We start from the raw sequence: 24873 nt of genomic DNA, 5'->3' as shown, positions 1-24873 counted from the left end.
CTAACTGACCAAGCCCCATGGCAACTTTTGCCACAAACCTCTGGATCTAAACCAGCCAGTTCCTTGACCCCACATTAGGTAAAATACCCACCTAACCAGTTACCTAATGGTACACTTCCAGGAGGAATTTTCTGTCTTGAGGCTATAAAAATTGGCTACTAGCCTGCAAAAGGGGTCGCCTCTCCCTTGAGCCAGCCCACTGTTTTCACAGTGTCTCCCACTCTAATAAACTTTATTCTCCTCTCTATCTGCCTTGTATCTGAAAATTCTTTTCCAACCTGCACAAAGACCACAATAGTTTCCGGAGAAAAAGCAAAGGAAGCCACACAGAGTCTCTCCTTGAGCAAACTCTAGTCAGGCTCCTCTGACTAGAGCCCTTTTCTTGACTAGGCCTCAACCTGGGCCTATAAACTGCAGACTCTTAGCACACATAATTTTGTCCTGCCATGTTAAAAAAAAATTAATAAACTCTAGCATAGATTCTAACAGCTCGAGGTAGCATCCTTAAAGTAAGGACTCTAGCCCCTTTAAGTTCCCTCATGGGGAAGCACAAGACTGCCAAAAGAATTTTCCATTTGTCCCAGCCAACATCTGCACGAAGATAGGCCCCATCTCCCCTCCTAGTCTCTGTAGGTGAATAGAGACCTAACTGCAGTAAGAGCTGGTGAACAGACCCAGATGGGATTCGTATGGACCAACACCCCCTTTCTGCTTTTTATAAACTTCTACTTTCCTGATTCTCCTCAAGCCCCTACTTTTCTTCTTCAGACTTGCTCATTTCCCTTTTAGAATGCTCAGTCCCCTCTGCACAAATCAAAGTTGAGTTCAATTCATGGTGGACCCTCTTCTCTACTGCTGTAGTTTATTACTGATTAAAATCTGTCCTTGCTGCTTTAACTCGAGCCTGATTTTATTTATCTTTGACATGACTCAGGCTGCTCTAGTATAAACAAAAGGAATTCTTACAGTTCGTTTGTGGTCCAGCTCAGCTCCTCAGAGTAAGCAGCAGTTAGGTAGGGGTCAATGTCCTCATTAATAATAGACATGGTTTCCCGGAGAGTCCTTTTATTAATTCACTTATTCAACAAATATTTATTGAGTACCTATGATATGCTGTACACTATTCTAGGTATTGGGAATACTACTGCAAACAAAACAGGCAAAATTCCTGCTTGTGGGAAGGTTATATTTTAATGGAGCAGTCAAATAGTGAATAATTCTTTACATGTATCTTTTTTAGGAACCTGCAGATGCTTTGGTATTTCAACCATGACTCATTTTATTGTCATGATTAACATGTCTTGTGAAACAGATTTCTATCTTTTTATTATGTATAATGACAATACTTTATTATATGTCATTGTTGAGTCGCTAAGTCATATCCAACTCTTTTATGCCCCATGGACTGTACCCTAACAGGCCCCTCTGTTCATGGGATTTCCTAGGCAAGACTACCGGAGTGGGTTGCCATCTCCTCCAGGGGATCTTTTAAACCCAGGGATCAAACCTACATCTCCTGCATTGGCAGGTAGATTCTTTACCATTGGGCCACCAGGGAAGCCCTTTACTATGTACAATAACAATAATTTATCATATTCTTACACCTTTACTCCTTAGATTTTTCAGAATCCTTTCAAATCAGGATCTATTTTGTCCTTTCAAAAAATTTAGCACTACCATCACTTTTCATCAAAAGAACCAAAGTGAAGTCGCTCAGTCATGTCTGACTCTTTACGACCCCATGGACTGTAGCCCACCAGGCTCCTCCATCCATGGGATTTTCCAGGCAAGAATACTGGAGTGGGTTGCCATTTCCTTTTCCAGGGGATCTTCCCTACCCAGGGATTGAAACCGGGTCTCCCGCATTGTAGGCAGACGCTTTACTGTCTGAGCCACCAGGGAAGTCCATAGCAGAGGGTCAAATGACTATTGCTTCCTAAATGTTTCTACCAAGTTTATCTCCATGATAGGAAAGAATGAACCTTCACTTCTCTAAATCTTGGCCATACATAAAGGGGAAAATATGGGTCTGAAATGTATTTGAGGCTTTATGTTTTGTTTTAAAAACTGTTTGGTTTTTTTTTTTTTTTTTGCTATTTTTTCAACCCAGCCATTTAGTCAGGACTGTTATGTCAGGAGGAGAAGGGGATGACAGAGGATGAGATGGCTGGATGGCACCACTGACTCTATGGACATGAGTGAGTGAACTCCAGGAGTTGGTGATGGACAAGGAGGCCTGGCGTGCTGTGATTTATGGGGTCACAAAGAGTTGGACACGACTGAGCGACTGAACTGCACTGTTATGACAGAAAAAATCATTTTGCCTTCAAACCATGGGTAAAGTAAGATTCTTCTTCTAGCTTTGTGTACTCTTTCAGCAATATCTGTATCTCACGATAAGAAATATAGGAACATGGCTAGAGCTTAGAGCTAGTAAATTTCTGAGTTTGGACACAAATAGAGGCATCTTGACTTCAAGTCAGGCTTATCCCTCATTCTCATACAAGGGCTCCCAAGTCCACAGAGAAAGAACTTTCGGCAAAGACCTAATGGTAAATCTCCAGCATAGCAGCCAATACATAGACCCTCCAAATATCAACTGGTGCTCATTATATGTAAAGGCTTCCCAGGTAGCTTAGTGCTAAAGAATCCGCCTGCCAATGCAGGAGACATGGGTATGATCCATGGGTAGGGAGAAGGAAATGGCAACCCACTCCAGTATTCTTAGCTGGAAAATCTCATGGACAGAGGAGCCTGGGGAGCTATCATCCAAAGGGTTGTAAGAGTTGTACATGACTTAGTGACTGAGCATGCGCACACTACATGTAAAAGGTAATACTAAAATAAACAAAGGCAAGATCCATCTTTAAAAAACATTGGAACTAACTGGAATAGATTGAATGCTCACTGTCCACCCTTAATGTAACTGATTCACTCATTTCCACTGCTACTGCTTGGACTGTTACACTAGCAAGTTTCTGTTTTCCCTGCCTAGGTCTTTTCAAAGAGAAATTAGATTACTAGATGACACCACTCTCTCATTATCTCAAGGGCACTTTAGTAGGAAAATGCCCCAGTTTGAGTTGCTTTAAGGTAATATATCTAGGAATCGGCAGAAAACTGAATTTGAATCTATATTTTACTTATATGAATCCCAAAACTAACTGCTTTAATAAGTCATATCAATTTCTCAGCTGATAAATTATTGCTCATTGTGTGGCAAAGAACAGACCTCTGTTCTTCACGTTCTCCTTCTATAAAATGAGACATCATCCCAAACCTGGAGAGTTGTTGTGAAAACTACAGGACAATTGTTAGCACACAGGAGCTGCTTGGTAATGATCATGATCAAAAAATCAGCTGATTTTGATGGCCTCACTTTTTCAGAAAACATTCCAAGCCAAAGGAACAGGAGCAGCAAAATTGCACAGGCGCAGATGATCACAATGATACATGTATGACAGAGAGTTTGAAATTGTGGGATTTGCTATTTACATAGCTACATTTTATATTAAGAAGAGCTACTTAAAAAGTATCAGAGTTTTCACCACAAAGTAAGTGTTTTAGAGACAACTGTTAGAGACACTAATATTTATGAAATAAAATTCAAAACTTCCAACTCCTTAGCTTACAATACAATCCCCTTCATACTCTGGTCTCCACCTGTTTCCAGGGCTCCTTTCTTGCCTTTCCTCACCTGTAATATGCCCATATATATATATCACAGACTTCATCCATATTGAAAATCTCACCATCGTTTTGAACAGAATTAGGTCTCTTCCATGATCCTGTTCCCCATCTGACTAGTATCCCTGCCTGGAGTACTTACCTTAATATCTACTTTTCCAGGAAAACTTCCTTCTCATCCTATAGATCCAGTGAAAAAGATCACATTTTCTGTGAAAATTCCCACATACACTGCTATCTCCACACGCGGCAACCCTAACAGGAGTTGGCCATTTTTCCTTCAGTCACTCTATCTTTCTGTCTATGATAAACAGCTTTTTATTGAATGGAAATATGATAGAGATGTAGGGTTTACGACTACTTCTGAACACACAGAGGATTATACTTCCCCAAACTCATGAATTCAGACTGGGTTGTATATCTATTTCCAGCCAACAGCTTGTAAGCAAACATAATGTGTGTCACTTTCAGGTCAAATAATTTTAGCAAGACTCCCTCCAGTGCTCTTCCCTGCTAAATCAATGAATTCCCATGATCTAGATGGCACACCTTCATTGTATGTAGAGAGTCTGTTAGTCTGTATTGCTGAGTGATGTCACAGAAGATATGTGTTCATACCTACAGAGGACTTTTAAAAGAAATAAAGCGTTTGTTGTTTTCTTAATTTTTTTAAAATTATGTATTTAATTGCCCTGCCCATCTCCTCTCTCCTCATTCCTGACACTGTGCCTAAGACTTAACATGAGGACTGGCATAGAGCAGACCCTCTCAATACTTGCTCTTTGAAAAAGCATATGCTGACAGTGCTTTAGTGGGTTTGGGTACAATAGTTAAAATTCTCTGCTCATAAACCCACACGTAGATATTTCACAGTAGCATGAATAACCTCAGACTAAAACAATTCAATATTCATTTTAAAGAAGTGGTAGATGCTGATGTCTACATTGCAGCATAGATAAGGTCTTTGGCTCTAACACATTCAAACCACACATTTCGGTAATGAAACAATTGCTCACACTGCACTTCAAGAAGCAAGAAGCTGACAACTACATGGAATTCAATTCCACGCAGTGCTCAGAAACTAAGAAAGGAAGGCAGGTGACTCCCCCAGAGACTGAATTATAGATCTTCAGGTGGAAAGTCAGACTGGGAACACTGAGGCTGGATCCTGATGTTTCAAGAGTGGTTTTTACATTGTTGGAGTCAGTGTTATTCTGAGACCCCCAGTGAAAAATACGGTTCTGCTTTCTCCAAAAGAGGCATGAACACACATATACACAAACTTGCACGCAGGTTCAGGGCATTCATGGACACCCTCTGAAGCCTTTCAGTGAAATAAAAGACAAACTGGGTTTCAAACTTGAGTGAACATCAGAATCCACTAAAGAAGGAGCATTAAAAAATAGATGGCCATGCCCACTCCCAGGTTTGCTTATGCAGTAGGTCTGGGGTCGGGTAGAGAAGTTTCATTTCCCACAACTTCCCAGGTGATGCTGATGAAACTGCTGGTCTAAGGGTCACACTTCTAGAACCTCTGCCCTAAGCGCTATGAAACTCAGCTTCCAGAGTTCACAGGAAGTAATGTTCGGAACAATTTTTAGAAATACTTGCCCCCTTAGTCATTCGATTGTCACTCATTTGGTACTAACTCTTCAGGAGGACCAAAAAAAGTCATTTAAAACTCATCAAGAGGATTTTGCATGGTGTTAGCTTCAAGATCCTACGCCAGAAAAATCAAAGTGCCTCTATTGTTGCTTGATCTTTCTAAATATGCCAAGTTCACATTGAAGGAGAAGACCTTATAGAAAACCCCAAATTGCACTTTTTTAGGGGGAAAATCAGTCATTTTCTTTGTGTATCACACAACTGTTACTCTCTTGTACAGTCACTGCATGACCCCATCTCTGCCTCCAAGAAAGCCCTCCTCACAGCTCCCATCCGACTTGCTTCATTTTCTCAGACTGCCATTGGGTTGACTCACACAACACAGAATCGTCATGGGGCGCCCCTGGAGACCTGTATCATCCTTCTTTATATCCCCAGAGCCTAAAGAGGCAGCTGGCTTCTAATTATTGCTTCTGAGTTGCTGTAGCCAGAGACATTGAACTACCAAGTCTTCATTTAACACAGTAGAAAAGAAAGCAATCTTCTAAGTATCATTTAAAAAAAGTACCAGTTAGGTTATAATACATGAAAGACATAAAATACACTTATTCAAAGGAGAAAAAAGGTGTCAAAAACATAAGGACTGGGATAAGTTAGCTTTGGGACAAAACAGCTATGCCCCAATAAGCCTTTAGAAGATTACTCAATACACAACAGTAAACGTAAGATTACTCAATACATTGTTAATAATCACAGGAAAAGAATGCAAGAGACAAAAACGCAAATGATTGTCTTATAGAAAAATTAATTAATAATAGAAATGAATAATAATATAAAAATTGCTGGTACTTAAGGAACAATTATGTCCAAAAATGTTTCATTGCAGAACTGAGAAAAAAAAAAAAAACCCTCCCTATTTTGAACAGCACATTATTCAATGATACTGAACAAATAGGTTTTCTAGAAACATTAGACAGGGCTATATTTATTCTTGAGTTTTCAGTTAGTATATTCTGCAAAGTGCCAAATTCCACAGGATGCTTAAGAGGGGAAAGGCTTTAAAGCCAAATAAATTCTGGACACTCTCAACATAAAGGCTCTGAAAAGTCCTGCAGTTAGTAAGCCACCTTGACTCTATATAGTGTAGAATTTCCCAAACATATTTATGAGTAAAGCCTCTGCTGAAAAATATCCCAGCATTAGTGTCCTAAGATCCAGACTCTGATAAATGCTCTGTTGAAAGCATCATCCCAGTCTGGTTTGAACAATTCATGTTAACTGCAGGGAAAAGGAAAAGCTTCAATTAGTGCCAATTACTTTGTTCTTGTTCTCTTTTGCCAGGCAGAAACCAGGCTCTAGTAAAAAAATACAGGCCTGCAAAGCAGGGTTGTGCCTTTAGTACAACTGGGAAGAGGAAACTGTGAACACCCAGACCCCAGCAGCTGAGCAGAGTGCAAGCCAGCTCCAGCTCTTCCAGTATCCCTGCCTTTCTGACTCTCAAGCATTGGCTCTGCCTGTCTGTGACCTGATACCTTGCAGCAATATTGGAAGTTCCCACAGCCTCCACCTCGCAGCATGGAAATGCACTGACTGATATACTCAGGTGACCTGTTTGATGACCATCACCCTAGATCTCTCTCTTTTGTACAGATATGTGATGAACCTTAAAATACAATGGTGTGGAGTAATCTTATTTCCTCTGTACACACACATAAACTAAATTTTAAAATTACACTCATCTGTACCATTTTTCTAGATTCCGCATATATACATTAACGTACAATACTTGTTTTTCTGATTTGCTTCACTCTCTATGCCAGATTCTACACACATCCATATCTCTACAAATGACCAGTTTCATTCCTTTTCATGGCGAAGTAACTTTGGCCACCTGATGCGAAGAGCTGACTCATTTGAAAAAAACCTAATGCTGGGAAAGATTGAGGGCAGGAAGAGAAGAGGACAACAGAGGATGAGATGGTTGGATGGCATCACTGACTCGATGGACATGGGTTTGGGTGAACTCCGGGAGCTGGTGATGGACAGCGAGGCCTGGTGTGCTGAGGCTTATGGGGTCACAAAGAGTCGGACATGACTGAGTGACTGAACTGAACTGAATAGTCCATAGTATATATACATTCCACATTTCTTTATCCATGGCGGGGAGACCCAAGAGGAAGGGGACGTGTGTTTACATACAGCCAATTCACTTCATTGTTCAGTAGAAACTAACACAACATTGTAAAGCAATTATACTCCAACAAAAAAAAAAAAAAGAAAAATTATGGGCTTTATACCAGGTGTGTATCTATTAGCACACAGTCAAGTAGAAAATGAGGCAATTATCTGAATAATGATCACCACTGACACCTTAATTTAAGCCTTTCACAAATTACCTACAATTAATATACAACTGACAGAGGCCTTTGAGGGGATAAAGAGAACGTGGGCTCTTTCACACATGGCTGTGCCGCTTGATCTATTTCCCCTCATTTGCTACCTATAAAGGATTCCTGAAAGTGAAATGATACACGGTTGGCATTCAATACATAAAAATATGGCTTTTATAGTACCATTTTTGCAGCAAGACTTTATTGGGCAATAAAGCAAGCAATATTCCTGTTGTTTAATATTTCAAAAATATTAAACATGTACACAGTTCTTAGTAAGGATATTGAGGAACACTTTCTGGAAGAAGAAATCTGCCAGTTAATAGCTGGATGACCAGAGGCAATTTATCAAACATCTATGTACCGCAGTTTTTGTCCATCAAGCAGAGAGTATCAAAATTCCACCTGATGGGTTGTTTTGAGGATAAAATCAGTTATGAATATGAAGTAATCATATAATCTTCCCTATTACTAATATTCATTTTTGTATCTATAAACTCCATAACCTTTCCATCCTTCAAGTCTAATCACCCCCATGCAATATGGTCTGGCTGTTCTCCATTTCTCTCTGATTACTCTCCTCCCTAATTACCTACAAACTTACAGTTTTGACCATATAATTTTACAGTTACTTATAAGGGCTTCTCTGGTGGCTCAGATGGTAAAGAATCTGCCTACAATGCCAGAGACCCAGGTTTGATCCCTGGGTCAGGAAGATCCCATGGAGAGGGGCACCGCGACCCACTCCAGGATTCCTGCCTGGAGAATCCCGTGGACAGAGAAGCCTGGAGGTTACAGTTCATGGGTTACAAAGATTTGAACATGACTGAGTTATTAACACACACCTAAGATGATAACCTGTATCAGAATGCTATTGGTTGTTTCATGTCTGTTGATTTTTGTCTCCAACTTGGTGTTTTAAAGTCCCTAAGGGGTGAATTCTCTGCATCCTTCCTAGCACCTAACTTAATAAGACCACAGCAGGCTTATTTTTGTGGCTATAATAAGTATAACAGCATCACAATCCTTGTGAAGAGTTGTTTTTTAATAATTGTCTAGTTTCTTCCTCTTCATCATTGCCCAGGTGATCTCCATTTAGATCAGAATTGAGATTCCTGGCTCTCCATACACTCTGCACAGCTTCAGGGCATGGCTCCAAGTTGCTTAATCTGCTCCACGGCTGGTCACACTTCCATTAGGAAAGTGTTTGTCATTGAAAAGATACTAATCCGGGCCAGGGGTGGCTGAAAGGATACTCTCTATAGTTAGTTTGAGGTCTGATAGAATAATTCCCTGAAATGTCTTTCGTTTTAGAACTGAAGTGGATAACATTGCATAGTCCTGGTATGTCAGGCCAGATAGGCTGAGGGTGACCAATGAACCTTAGGTTCACACCTGAGTTTAGTGAGATGAATATTATTCTGACATCATTTTGTGAAATTATATTTTTGAAATGTTTATCATCAAAACTGAGGAAGGCCATTTGCCTTCCCTGAGAAGCCCCCCAAATATACCCAATTTAACTTGCAGTTAAGCAGCTCCAGGCTTATATGTGCACGGCTGAATGTGCAGGGAAGCAGAAAACTTGCAGAGGTCTGAGAGGACATGTTTCTCATGATTTAACATTTGCAGCTCTGTGCTAATACCCACGCTAAGGCCTTTGCTGGGGACCCAGAATATCTCCTCCACTGAAGCTGGGAAGAGTTCTTCCTCTATTCTGTGTCCAGACTATACCAGTCCTTTTCCATATTATTTCCAGACCCAGGAGGTATCTGTCCCTGTTTCTCTGTTCATTCAAAGGTGGCAATTTTATGCCACGCAGCTGAGGTCCTCTGAGTCCTCAAACAATAGCCCCACATACTTCACACTACTGCTAGTTAAATGCATAAAGCTATTTAAAACAGCGACAGGGCCAGGTGGTATCTGCCTTTGGGAAGTCCCTTAAATAATAATTCATTTATTACTTGCATGAAAACCAAATCTTAAGTTCTTTGGCAACAAATGTCAATTTTGAAGTTAATGAGGTATCTATCATTAAATATTATCAAGGATGGTTGAGGGACAGGGGCTATTTCAAGAAAATACTTTGGCATGGAATGAAACAGTGAACAATGAAAATACTATTGTTTGCAAAGAGAGAAAATCCAAGGAATATTATGAGATGGATATGTATGCCTCTGTCTCTTAAATTTTCTTAGCTTGAAATACTGTGGTCCACAGAGATATTTTCACCACCTGGCACATCTCTACTCTGGAACAGAGGGAAAGCACATTTGAGCCATTGTTGCTTAAAAGACTTTTTATGCCAACTCCTTTCAGATCAGAACAACTCATAAAATTCATGTTTCTTCCCTTTTTGCTCTGCCTGTTAGGATATTCATAAATGTCTTGTTAACTCTCATGGCTAGTATGTTTCCTTTATTTTTCAAATATTTCTTTGTTAATAAGCCTATTGAATGTGTGTTCTTTGTATATAGTAACTACTTTTAAGAGGCAGGGGATAAATGAATGAGTGAAAGATCAAACATAATTAGTTAAAAATCTACTTGGCACCATTTCTCATGCTCTTGATTCCCCATCCCTTGCTTTCCTTTTTCACTCAGATTCATGTCATCGGAAATGCAGGGAAGGTAATGGTCTCAGTGGATAGCCAGGTGATACTACTGTCAAGGCTTAGATGCTATCAGATTAATTGTCAAGAACCTGCCACCTTGACATCCTGCCCCTGGTCTAGCTGGAGGGACTAACTATACAGTCCTGGAGTCCCTTAAATAAAGCAATCCCCCAACCTCTTGATTCAGACAGAACATAGCAACTCTTTGTCCGGGTCTCATTCATATTCTCCTTCTCTCTTTGTCTCATTGGCCCCCAACTGCTCTGCTTAGCATCTCCCCTGTCTGTGGACTCATCACAGGTACCCCCACCTCCAGACAGCTTTACAATGTTAACATATTAAAAGCAGAAGGTTGGGATCAAAGGCACCGGGATTATGGCCTCTGTGTGCTGCTTACTGACTGGAATTTGGGATGTTACCTTAATCCTTGGGATTTTATTTTCCTCTCCTTTAAAATGACAATAGTAAAAGGGCTTCCCTCCTAAGGTAGTTATGAGAACTAAATTAGATAATGCATGAGGTTCCCTGACACATAGTATAGGGGTTTGGTTCAAGATAATGGCTCACATTTACTAAGCACTTAAACCACAACTGCTGAATGGTTTTTTCCCTTATGTTAACTTATTTAATCCTCACATCAATTTATGAAGTTGGCACTTCTGTAAATTGCTCGGTGCCTGGCAGAAAGTAAGCTCTCCATAAATGTTAGCTCTTGTTAGAATCACTGTTGCTGTCTTCATCCGACAGAAAAGAAGGACAGTTAAATGTTGACTCATACTATCTGCTACTTGCTAAGATTTTTTGCATATAGAAGCACTTGTATTACCAAAAAAAAAAAAAATCCGTGAGGAAATATTATTTAATCATCGTATATGGAGGAAACTAAGGTTTAGAGAGATTAAATAGTTTGCCGAATGCAACTCAGCTAGAAAGTGACCTAGTTGGAATCTGAATCCCAGCAAACCCATATGTACTTGAAACCTGCCTCTCCTGTATGTATCACACTGTTACTCGCTAAGGCTTCATAATCCTCCACCCGCCTCAATAAGGTTCATCATAGGGGGGCATCTCTGGCCTCTGCCTCTTTTTATTTCCACTCCTATGAGAACTAGGCACTGGGCAAGACAGCAGAGCCCAGATCATTTGTAGACCACTTCAATCACCTCTGACACATCAATCAATAAAAAGTGAAACCCCCTTCTCAAGAGATTCCAGAGGAACATTTTCTGGTTGTTTATCTTGCTTTGCATGTTCACACCGATTGCAGAAGCTGTTCTGACAAGTAAGTCCTCACCAAGCTGTTTACAGTGACCAGAGAGCAGACTCCAGAGTCTGGGAACTTCATGCAACCGAGTCCCTTAGAGGATACCATAACGGGGGGCCAAGAGGTGCCACATCCCAAAGAATAGCTACATGTCTATAGGTTATAAAGAATCGGTGAAAACAACAAAATCCGATAAGTTCCATAAAACAGGTGCAAACACATGGCTGTGACAACATATAAGAGGTAGGCATTTTATTATTATTAGAGAGGTATGAGAGTGTCTCTGTTAACTTAAAATTCTTTCTAATCACTTGTTCAGTTCATTTCAGTCACTCAGTCTTGTCTGACTCTGTAACCTCATGGACTGCAGCACACCAGCCTTCCCTGTCCATCACCAACTCCTGGAGCTTACTCAAACTCATGTCCATTGCGTCGGTGATGCCATCCAACCATCTCATCCTCTGTCATCCCCTTCTCCTCCCGCCTTCAATCCTTCCCAGCATCAGGGTCTTTTCCAATGAGTTGGTTCTTCGCATCAGGTGGCCAAAGTATTGGTGTTTCAACTTCAGCATCAGTCCTTCCAATGAATATTCAGGACTGATTTCCTTTAGGACTGACTGGTTTGACCTCCTTGCAGTCTTCTCTCTCCTCTCAAGAGTCTTCTCTAACACCACAGTTCAAAAGCATCAATTCTTCAGTGCTCAACTTTCTTTATGGTCCAACTCTCACATCCATACATGACTACTGGGAAAACCATAGCTTTGACTAGATGGACCTTTGTTGGCAAAGTAATGTCTCTGCTTTTTAACATGCTGTCTAGGTTGGTCATAGCTTTTCTTCCAAGGAGCAAGCATTTTTAAATTTCATGTCTGCAGTCACCATCTGCAGTGATTTTGGAGACCAAAAGAATAAAGTTTGTTACTGTCTCCATTGCTTCCCTATGAAGTGATGAGACCAGATGCCATGATCTTCATTTTCTGAATGTTGAGTTTTAAGCTAACTTTTTCACTCACTTGTAGACATTAAAAAATGACTTCCATCTATCCAGTAACAGACCAACTGAATTAGAATCTCTAGTTGTGTGATATCCCATTGTAAGTATATTTAAAAAGCTATGCAGGTGAATCTACTGTGAAGCAAATTTAAGAATCCCTGGTTCGGGGGTAAAACTTCATCAGGATTTTGACAAGCAGAAAGTGGGATAGAGAGACAGTCAGGGAAAAGAATACAAGCAAAGGAGTAAAGATTGCAGGGTTTGAAAAGACTGGAAGAAATATTTGAGGAGGCTTGAGAATCCATGTTAAGCATGAGAGGGAGCAGAGGGAAATAAAGATTCAAAGGCAGAAGCAAATCATAGAGACTGACTAACATCCAAGGGAGTTAGACTTTCATTTTCAAAAAATCCTGCTCTTCATACATGGCATTATTTATATATATTTTCATTTCCAAATGGCCAAGATAGCTATGCCTGGATAAAAAGGAACTGCTCAGAGCTTCTATGTAAATACTGAGAATCAGACTCCCACCACTGCATCCAAACACAGAGTACACTGGACCCGACAGTAACAAGGCAGCGCTATCATCTTCAATACATGCAGAAAATGAAAGTGCTAGTCGCTCAGTCGAGTCCAACTCTTTGCGACCACATGGACTGTAGCCCACCAGGCTCCTCTGTCCATGAAACCCGCCGGACAAGAATACTGCAGTGGGTAACCATGCCCTTCTCCAGAGGATCGTCTCAATAAATACTAGCTAGTAAATCTTTGTGTGTCCATCTCTCCTGGAATTATAAACAAGCAAATGAGAGCGAGACAGGGAAACAAACGAGACTCTGATAAACTCCTCAAGAAGGATGATTCTGTCTGTCTCTACAATACCAAAACTAGTCATTTCTTCAACTGTATGATCAGTAGACTTTAGGAGAAAGAGGCAATGGGAAATCTTGCAAGGGTGCTGTTCTTTATGACACTACTAACATTAGATGTTTACAGTAACTGATGAAGTCAATACAGCAGGTGTTATCCTCATCTAAGAAAAATGGCATGGAGTGACATGTGACTACTCCCTTAAAAGCCTACAACTGCCACGTTTTAGATTCCAACATATGCTATTCCTGCTATTATCTGGGGAAAAAGCATAGCTGAGTGCATGTTCCTAAAACACTTAAAAGAAGACTGTCTTAGATGCCACTATTGCTTTTAAATGTAAGCATTAGTAGCTGATATTATTTATACCTTATTTTATGTACTAATTTTCAGTGCTATTAAGATACGTTATTATGACTCAGAATATTTCAAGTTCTAAATCCCCCAAGAACAGAGATCTTATCGTCTTCAAGCCCATATTCCCAGAAGGCTTAACACAGTACTGGTGTAATGGTTGTTCTTAATAAATACTTTTTTTTGGAAACAAAAGACTTACATTATGTTGTGATGTTTAGCATCTTACGTTACTCACTGCAGTCTACACAACTAGTTGTGTCAGCCCCAATACAAAATAAACTTGTCCTGATAGAGTTCTATCTATTCCTTCAATCATTTGACACATATGCATGGAATGCCTACCTTGTGTGTACACGATAAAGCAACAAATGTACGGTGGTGAAATACAGACAAGGTTTCTGCCCCCCAAGGATCTGTACATTTGTGGGAGGAGACAGTTACACATACACATATGCACAATACATATGAAAACAAAAAAATGCTGTAAAAGGCATAAAAGAGAGTGATACAATGAAGCAACTACTTCAGATAAAATGGCCAGGGAGAGTCTCCTCAAAAAAGTGGCATTTGAGCTAAGAACTAAATGAAGAAAGAGCTTTACAAATAATAAGTACTAGACAAGGTGTTGGAGAAGGCAATGGCACCCTACTCCAGTACTCTTGCCTGGAAAATCCTATGGATGGACGACCCTGGTGGGCTGCAGTCCATGGGGTTGCACAGAGTCAGACACAGCTGAGCGACTTCACTTTCACTTTTCACTGTCATGCATTGGAGAAGGAAATGGCAACCCACTCTAGTGTTCTTGCCTGGAGAATCCCAGGGATGGGGGACCTGGTGGGGTGCTGTCTCTGGGGTTGCACAGAGTCGGACATGACTGAAGTGACTTAGCAGCAGGAGCAGACAAGGTGTTAAGAAAAGGGGAGTTTCCTACGCTTCTGGTGGAATGTAAATTGGTGTAGCCACTGGAGAATGGGCTTCCCTGGTGGCTCAGTGGTTAAGAACCCTCATGGCAATGCAAAAGATGTAAGAGACATGAGTCTGATCTCTGGGTTGGGAAGATCCCCTGGAGGAGGGCATGGCAACCCACCTCAGTGTTCTTGCGTAGAGAATCCCCATGGACAGAGGAGCCTCATGGGCCACAGTCATAAAGTCGCAGAGTTGGACATGACTGAAGTGACTTAGCATGTAGGCATGCACTATGGAATGCAGTATGGAGGTTCCTTTGAAAAGTGAAAATAGAACTATCATATCATCTAGCAACTCCACTCCTGGGTATATATCTGGAAAAACAAAAACTTTAATGTGAAAAGATACATGCATTCAATGTTCATAGTAGCACTTATTTGCAAAAGGTAAGATATGGAAACAATCCAAGTGTCCATCAAGAAATGATCAGCTTAAGAAGATGTGGTATATATGTGTGTGTACACACATACACATAATGGAATATTACTCAGTCATAAAAAGGAACAAACAACTGCCTTTTGCAGCAACATGGATGGATGCAGAGAACATTATATTAAGTGATATGTCAGAGAAAGAAAAACAATATCTGATATCAATTACATGTAGAATCTAACAAAAATGATACAAATGAACTTACTTACAAAACAGACTCACAAACACATAAAACAAACTTTGGGATACCAAAAGGGAAGTGGAAGGAGGGAGGGACAAATAGGAGTATGAGATTAACAGATACAAACTACTATACATAAAATAGATAACAAGGATTTGTTGTATAGCACCAGAAATTATTTCCAGTATCTTGTAATGGAATATAATCTGCAAAGAAAAAAAAAATCACTACGCTATACACAGGCTTCCCAGGTGGTGCTAGTGGTAAAGAACACATCTGCCAATGCAAGAGACATCAAAGGTATGAGTTCGATCCCTGGGTTGGAAAGATCCCCTGGAGGAGGGCATGCTACTCACTCCAGTATTCTTGCCTGGAGCATCCCATGGACAGAGGAGCCTGGCTGGCTACAGTCCATAGGGTTGCAAAGAGTTGGGCATGATTGAAGCAACTTAACACAATGCATGCTATACATGTGAAATTAACACAACATTGTAAATCAGCTGTATTTCATTTTAAAAACATGCAAGAAAACAGATATTGAGTGTTCCAGACAGTGTTCCAGCAAAGGCAAAGGCCCTAAAATCAGGTGATTTCACTGTCACGTGCAAGACTTGAAAAGATCAGAAAGGCTAACACATGTAAGAGAAAGCCCAAAAGTGGACAGGGACAATGTCACCTAAAGCCTGGAGGAAAGACCATGCGAAGAGTTAGAAATTTATTTTACATTTACTGGGAAGGCATTAGAAGAATATAAGAAGAAAGTGATATGATCAGATTGATGCATCTATTATGCCAAGAAATATTCTGAACCAACAGTGCTTTCAGTTACCAAGAGGAAAAAACAAACAAACAAACCTAAATGCTGGTCAGATTCCTGTTCTTAGTAAGACTCATTTACAAAGCTATTTTTAGTGAGGAAATGAAAGGGAATTCAGATGAACGATTATCCAACTTTAAAATGTTACTAATAAAAACAACCCTAGTTCTTTGCCAAGGACTCCAGCTCACGAATGTCTTCCTGTGCAGAGCTGGAATCAATTCATGGATGAAGAAAGTGCATCCCTGGGGAGGCAGAGCTCTGTTCCCCCAGGCACACCACTCAGCATGGCAGAGAGAAATCAGTAGGTGAGGTGGCCATGACATCTGACATCCTAGCAGGGACATTTATGACAGGGACAGGGCACGACTGGTAATTACATCAGAATAGGCATAAAGAGGGGTTGTCCCTGGCATTTGGGATGTAGGGTCACCTTTGACCTAGGCTTGCGTCTCTACTTGTACCAAATAAGCTGTGAGGCCAGAAGCAAGGTGTTACCCTTTCTATGACTGTGTTTCTTTATTGGACAGATGAACTATGGTTGCATTTTCTCATTTACTGAACACCAATTACCAAAGTGTCTCGCTGAAGAGACAGAACAATAAACCTTACTTTATGTTTACAGACTAGTGCAAGAACAATAAACGGAACAGTAGACCAGCTACAGAAGCTTATGCCAGGATAGAAGCTCGAGAGTTAGCAGAGGAGAGGACTGATAACTCCTATGAAAATTTCAAAGAACGCTTCATGGCGATCTGGTGAAATCTGAGCTGAAGTTAGGGAAATGAGCAGAAATTCATTTTCAAATCAGCATGATCAGGAAAAGAGAGGGTCATCCCTGAGTCAGAGCTCTGCTCCATTCCACCCAGAGAGGGTCGGCGCGTGCAAAGGTACAGAAGGGTGTGACACCATGGTGGTCAATTGCATCAACGAGCTGATCGCTATGGTCTTTCATGAACAAAAAGCTGAGCATCCCACATTTATTGATTTCAAATACAGTTTTTCAAAGTGAAAGTTTTGTTTTTAGTCCACAAATGTAATATCACATACGTCAAAATTATATCTTTCTATCTCCAATAACAAGAGCCATTTGATCTATTCCTATTCACATAACATCTATCTACTATGAGTTGCATATATACAGAAGTTCCTGGCCACGGAGTAAAGGAAGTATATGAAGACCCAGGATAAATGCAAAGCTCTCTGTAAAGTTGCAAATCATTGCTTTAACAATAAAAAGAATAGGGATGGAGTATGAAATAGAGTGCTGAGTATGCAGAAACATATGACCATTTCCATTTTACACACAAGATAACTGAGGTACAGTTTAGATAAGATCTTGCAGCATACTTAGTCATGGCAGAGCTGGAATCTGACCACAGGGAGTCTGGCTCAAGGGTCTATGCCCGCAACCACTGCGCTGCACACCTTTCAACAGTAATACCAAGACTGCAATGGACAAGCTATGTGCTTAATCTTCCCTAATGCATCTTTGCTTCAGAGCCCATCTCAGGGCAGAAGTTGTAAAAACACTGATTGGTTCTTAGCAGCAACCTTTAGGGAAAAAAAGACACGTGGTGAGCAGAGACAATGGATTTTCAAAATCAAATTTCCACTTTCTAATTCAGCATTCTGAACTTTGAGAACCCATGGTCAGAATGCTTGCCCTCTGGGTCAGCTCAAATCAGCATTAAGAATTCAGCTGAGTCCACATGACATGAAATAACTGGATTGGTTAAGGTTCTCATGGAAACAATTACATTCTTGATCAGTTGTTTGGATTTCATGAAAGGTATAAGGTCTTAAAGGTGAAGAACTCTATCTGTTAACTTCCTCTGTTCAGCAGGTAACAGAACCATAAGCAGAAAAGAGATTAAAGGAGACCTTGCAAAGATGATGGCAGCACTAATAGCAACAATAATAAGGTTAATTTGACTATTATATTTGTGCATCAATCCAAAGCTTATAATCTTTAAATATATGGCATCCCATTTAAGTCTAACAATATAAATATGTGCATTATTATCCACATTTTTATATATTCACAATGAAGGCTTAGAGAGATGCAGTGACATTTGTAGCATAAGAGCTGAGATTTAAACGGAACTTTCTATGTCCAGTAATATTTCCTTTTCTCCCACAGCTGCATCTCAAACTGCAAAAAATTCTAGCAAGTCATCACAGTTTCCTTCAGAAAGAACTAAATACCACAGCCTACAGACTCAGGCTTTGTCCTCCGACTGCCCTAGTTTTTGAATAATAGTTCTAAAACTCTACATTGCATAATTCCTGGCCTGATCCCTGGATTATAGACGGAGCAAATTTGAAAACTGATGAGTTTTAACCAGTGAGGGGTCATATTTTAACACTAGGAGCTGAATAGACTACCAAAGCAGGCTGCCACTCCTGCAAAGGTCCAGAGGGATGGAGGGCATGGCTGAAAGCTGCTTACCAATACAGGACTCCCCGGACAGTGAATAGGTCCCATCGTCATGGAAACCGCTTCTGCACTCACAGTGGTACCACCCTGGTAGGTTAACGCAGCGGGAATGGCTGTGGCACTCAATGATCCCCTCTGCACATTCATCAATATCTGCCTCAGAGAAAAACACAAGCCCACCAGGACATTAATTTCTTTCGACACTAACCTTTTAATAAACACCTAACACACCTAACATAGTCATGTCAACATACTGATTAAAACCGGTGAGTCACCTAAAATGAAAGTTACTGGAAGAACCAAGTCCCATCTTTTTCCCCAGAATTCAAACAAAATGAAAGCTCATTTTGGATGCTCTCTCATGAATTGAACAATGGATGAGAGCTGATGGTCATGAAGACATTTCTGACTGCACATGCTGAATCACCAAAAACTAAATGGAGGATGTCTGGCACAGGTCTGTAATTCAGAGAATATGATTCTTCTCTGAATTGGTGATTCCAAAAGAGTAACTCCAGATATTGCTTGGTATTCTTTGAAAATATCTGTGAACAAATCAGGCCAGGAAGCTCTATCTTAAACAGTGTTAAGCTAATGATTTTTAGATTTCAGTCTCGGAGATTTAACATATTTATATGCCCTGTAACTTGAAGAGGAGAATCATAATATGCGCCGTTTCCAATATTTACTTGGGTGAAGAGTAGTTTTTCTTTGGATTGCAGCTTATGAAACTAAGGTTTGGGGGAGCACAATTTGGCAACTATTGTTCTATCTCTACAACTGCCAATTCACTAAATGACTTGATTTATGATAGTCAATCAGAGCTACTCGTTCTTCAGTCATTCCTCATTAAAGGAAGTATTCTAGGCTCTATTTGCTCTAGAATCTGGCTTCATAGAATCAGCAAATGCATGGTTCACTCAGATTCTCTAGCCCAAAGACTTGCCTCTAAGCTGAAGGAAAGTGACACCCCTGCAGAAAGATGAGCTGTTGATGGTCACGGTAGCCTCAGCTCATCTTACACAGCCTCTTCAGATAACTATTTCTTGGAATATAGCAATTTCTGGCTGGGAATCTTCCCCTATTTCTCCTGGAAATACCTATACTACAGCAGTCTTATATAAAAAGAAATTAAACTCATACTAATATATAACACATGAAAACCACATGATAGAATGAAAACCATAGTCACAGAAAACTAACCAAACTGTTTACATGGGCCACAGCCTTGTCTGACCCAATGAAACTATGAGCCATGCCATGTAGGGTGACTCAAGACGGACGGGTCATGGTGGAGAGTTCTGACAAAATGTGGCCCACTGGAGAAGGGAATGGCAAACCACTTCAGTATTCGTGCCTTGAGAACCCCATGAACAGTATGAAAAGGCAAAAAGATAGGAAATTGAAAGATCAACCTCCCAGGTCAGTAGGTGCCCTATATGCTACTAGAGATCAGTGGAGAAATGACTCCAGAAAGAATGAAGGGACGAAGCCAAACCAAAAGCAACACCCAGTTGTGGATGGGACTGGTGATGGAAGTAAAGTCCAATGCTGTAAAGAACAATATTGAAAAGGAAATTGGAATGCTTGGTCCATGAATCAAGGCAAATTGGAAGTGGTCAAACAGGAGATGGCAAGAGTGAACATTGACATTTTAGGAATCAGTAAACGAAAATGGATTGGAATGAGTGAATTTAATTTAGATGACCATTATATCTACTACTGTGGGCAAGAATCCCTTAGAAGAAATGGAGTTGCCCTCATAGTCAACAAAAGAGTCCAAAATGCAGTACTTGGTTGTGATCTCAAAAACAACAGAATGATCTCTGTTTGATTCCAAGGCAAACCATTCAATGTTATAGTAATAAAAGCCTATACTCCCAATCAGTAACGCTGAAGAAGCTGGAGTTGAACAGTTCTATGAAAACCTACAAGACCTTCTAGACTAACCCCCCCAAAAGTTGTCCTTTTCATTACACGGGACTGGAATGCAAAAGTAGAAAGTCAAGAGATACCTGGAGTAACAGGCAAGTTTGGCCTCGGAGTGCAAACTGAAGCAGGGCAAAGGCGAACAGAGTTTTCCCAAGAGAACACACTGGTCATAGCAGACACCCTCTTCCCACAAAACAAGAGATAACCCTACAGATGGGCATCACCAGATGGTCAATACTGAAATCAGATTGATTATATTCTTTGCAGCCAAAGACGGAGAGCTCTATACAGTCAGCAAAAACAAGACCAGGAGCTGACTGTGGCTCAGATCATGAACTTCTTATTGCCAATTTCAGACTAAAATTGAAAAAAGTAGGGGAAATTAATAGACCATTCAGATATGACCTAAATCAAATCCATTATGATTATACAGTGGAAGTAACAAATAGATTCAAGCGATTAGATTTGATAGACTGAGTGCCTGAGAAACTATGGACGGAGGTTCATGATATTGTACAGGAGGGAGTGATCAAGATCATCCCCAAGAAAAAGAAATGCAAAATGGCAAAATGGTTATCTGAGCAGGCCTTGCAAATAACTGAAAAAAGAAGAGAAGCAAAGGCAAAGGAGAAAAGGAAATATATAAGCATCTGAATGCAGAGTTCCAAAGAATAGCAAGGATAAGAAAGCCTTCCTCAGCAATCAATGCAAAGAAATAGAGGAAAACAATAGAAAGGGAAAGACTAGAGATCTCTTAAAGAAAATTAGAGATGCCAAGGGAACATGTCATGCAAAGATGGGCACAATAAAGGACAGAAATGGTATGGACCTAAGAGAAGCAGAAGATATTAAGAAGTGGTAGCATGAATACACAGAACTGTACAAAAAAGATCTCCATGACCCAGATAACCACGATGGTATGATAACACACCTAGAGCCAGACATCCTGGAATGTGAAGTCAAGTCGGCCTTAGAAAGCATCACTATGAACAAAGCTAGTGGAGGTGATGGAATTCCAGTTGAGCTATTTCAAATCCTGAAAGATGATGCTGTGAAAGTGCTACACTCAATATGCCAGCAAATTTGGAAAACTCAGTAGTAGCCACAGGACTGGAAAAATCAGGTTTCATTCCAATCCCAAGAAAGGCAATGCCAAAGAATGCTCAAAGTACTGCACAATTGCATTCATCTCACATGCTAGCTAAGTAATACTCCAAATCCTCCTAGTCAGGCTTCAACAGTACGTGAACTGTGAACTTTCAGATGTTCAAGCAGGATTTAGAAAAGGCAGAGGAACAAGAGATCAATGCCAACATCCACTGGATCATCAAAAAAGCAACAGATTTTCAGAAAAACACATTCTTCTGCTTTATTGACTATGCCAAAGCCTTTGAATGTGTGGATCACAACAAACTGTGGAAAATTATTAGAGATGGGAATACCAGACTGCCTAACTTACCTCCTGAGAAATCTGTATGCAGGTCAGGAAGCAACAGTTAGAACATGACATGGAACAACAGACTGGTTCCAAATCGGGAAAGGAGTACATCAAGGTTGTATATTGTCACCCTGCTTATTTAACTTAAATGCAGAGTACATCATGCAAAATGCCAGGCTGGATGAAGCACAAGCTTGAATCAGGATTACTGGGAGAAATATCAATAACCTCAGATATGCAGATGATACTATCCTTATGGCAGAAAGCGAAGAAGAACTAAAGAGCCTCTTGATGAAAGTGAAAAGGATAATGAAAAAGTTGGCTTAAAACTCAACATTCAGAAAACTAAGATCATGGCATCTGGTCCCATCACTTCATGGCCAATGGGGAAACAATGCAAACAGTGAGAGACTTTATTTTTGGGGGCTCCAAAATCACTGCAGATGGTGATTGCAGCCATGAAATTCAACGATGCTTGCTCCTTGGAAGAAAAGCTATGACCAACCTAGACAGCATATTAAAAAGCAGAGACGTTACTTTGCCAACCAAGTCCGTCTAGTCAAAGCTATTGTATTTCCAGTAGTCATGTATGGATGTGAGACCTGGACCATAAAAAAAGCTGAGCACCGAAGAACTGATACTTTTGAACTGTGGTGTTGGAGAAGACCCTTGAGCATCCCATGGACTGCAAGGAGATGAAACCAGTCAATTCTAAAGGAAACCAGTCCTGAATATTCATTGGAAGTACTGATGCTGAAGTTGAAACTTCAATACTTTGGTCACCTGATGTGAAGAACTGATTAATTGGAAAAGATCCCTATCCTGGGAAAGATTAAATGCAGGAGGAGAGGTGGATGACAGAGGATGAGATGGTTGGATGGCATCACCAACTCAAACGGACATGCATTTGAGCAAGCTCCGGGTGTTGGTGATGTACAGGGAAGCCTGGTGTGCAGCATTCCATGGAGTCACAAAGAGTCAGACACGACCGAGTGACTGAAATGAATAAAGCACATGGGCTTCCCTGATGGCTCAGCAGTAACAAATCCACCTGTAATGCGGTAGCCACGGGTTCAGTCCCTCAGTGGGTATGATTCACTGGAGGAGGGCATGGCAACCCATTCCAGCTTTCTTGCCTGGAGAATCCCCCTGGACAGAGAAGCCTGGCGGGCTATAGTCCATAGGGGCACAAAGAATCGGACACGACTGAAGCAACTTGGCGCACACGCACATAACACATAATGGATACAGTGTACTTCGCAGTCCTGTTCCTCATGCCCTGCCATGGGCATCAGTTCAGGGGCAATAAGTGACCTGTGGTACTATGTCCCTGAAAAGTCCTGAGTTGTGTACAAGGCTGTGAACGTAGTTTGAAAACTGCCATTCTTATCTCATGGCAGTCAAGAATAGAGAAGAACGATGCAGCTCTCTGTTCCAGACAACTCCATCGTGGTCATTGTCTGCCAAGTGGCATCTTATTCCTTCATGGCTGGGACATCCCCTTCATGCTGTCCTTTGGCCTAGCACATCCCTTACGTTTCTAAATGCAATCAGCCCCCAGGATCAAGTACTTCTGTGCACCTTCAGTCATTGCAGCCAGGTTGTGTGTGCATTTAGTATACATCTCCAATAAATAGATTTTCAACAGCTATGTTCTCATTTCTGAAATTTTTATAGCCATGTGGTTCAGTGGGACACACCTTGGATCATTAAAAGGTTCAAAAGTTGAAACAGAGAAATTACCTGAGGCTATGTCTCACAGAGGGGAAGGACTGGCCCTAAGTTATGAAGTCAGTTTGGCTACTTCTAAATGCAGGTCACCAAGAGGAACAGCACAACTGTAAGACTGATTTTCAGAGGTACCACCTCTATATGAGGCTGAAAGATAAGTCTCTGTAACAAAGCAGCAACACATTCGGCCTCAGGCACTTATTTCCAAAGCTTCCAGAAAGGCAATTATGATCCCCACAGACCCTGCTGCTGCTAGACTAAGGACAGTATTTAGGTAACAACCATCTAGCCACAGTTAATGTGTCAAGAAACCAGGAAATATAAAAGCAAAAGCTTCCCAAATAACCAAAACAGTCATATGTTCTGGTTGGTCTCAGGGTCACCTGCTGCCCCATTCACTCTCAAAACCAACCCAGTTTGGAGGTTAAATTGTCTGAACACCTTACGAATAACTCCCCTGCCCTCAATTAATAAGCAGTTTCTCGGAGGAGCAGGAGGAGCCTGGTAGGCTGCAGTCCATGGCGTTACGACACGACTGAGCAACTTCACTTTCCCTTTCATGCATTGGAGAAGGAAATGGTGGCCCACTCCAGCGTTCTTGCCTGGAGAATCCCAGGGACAGGGGAGCCTGGTGGGCTGCCGTCTCTGGGGTTGCACAGAGTCAGACACGACTGCGGTGACTTAGCAGCAGCAGGAGGAGCAGGAGTAGTGCAAGATGTGCAAATTTTTTTTTTTTTCAATTCACAGATGTTTTTATTCCCAAACTGAAGTAAGAGAGACTAGCAAAAGCTTCCAGCAGGGTAGAAGCTATCTGTGTAGCATAGGGAACTCTTACAGGGAGTGAAGAAAAGCAGACAATTTATACATCTACAATTACTTTACAGACACTAGGGAATCCCTGGCTTGTAGGGAAAACTAGGAAAGTAGTCGTGGCGTCCCTTGCCTGGCAGCTGCACTGACCACGGCAGTTTCTGGGGACTCACTGGGAATAATCAAGGCTCAAGACAGACCAGCACCTGGAAACAAGGCTGCAGCTTTCTATTCTGTGGGTCAGGTCTGTAACTGAAACTAACAATTTCATTTTATATGAAACCAGGCTGCACATGAGAGGTGCTCATATTTTCATCGTGTTCAGAAAACTATTTCTTCTACGT

General features: G+C 40.9%; 1 protein-coding gene across 1 annotated transcript in view; it reads right to left on the bottom strand.

Annotated features, from left to right (window-relative positions):
- NELL1 (neural EGFL like 1) overlaps positions 1 to 24873 on the bottom strand; it is a 999502-nt gene that overhangs the window by 54786 nt on the left and 919843 nt on the right. The window contains exon 15 of the mRNA XM_068977360.1: positions 18631 to 18771. Within this exon, the coding sequence (XP_068833461.1) occupies positions 18631 to 18771 (141 nt within the window). The remainder of the gene's footprint in view (positions 1 to 18630; positions 18772 to 24873) is intronic.

Source organism: Capricornis sumatraensis, chromosome 8 (assembly GCF_032405125.1).
Source record: "Capricornis sumatraensis isolate serow.1 chromosome 8, serow.2, whole genome shotgun sequence".
Taxonomy (NCBI): domain Eukaryota; kingdom Metazoa; phylum Chordata; class Mammalia; order Artiodactyla; family Bovidae; genus Capricornis; species Capricornis sumatraensis.
Note: the sequence above shows the minus strand (reverse complement) of the source record. Positions and strands in the feature narration are given on the sequence as shown.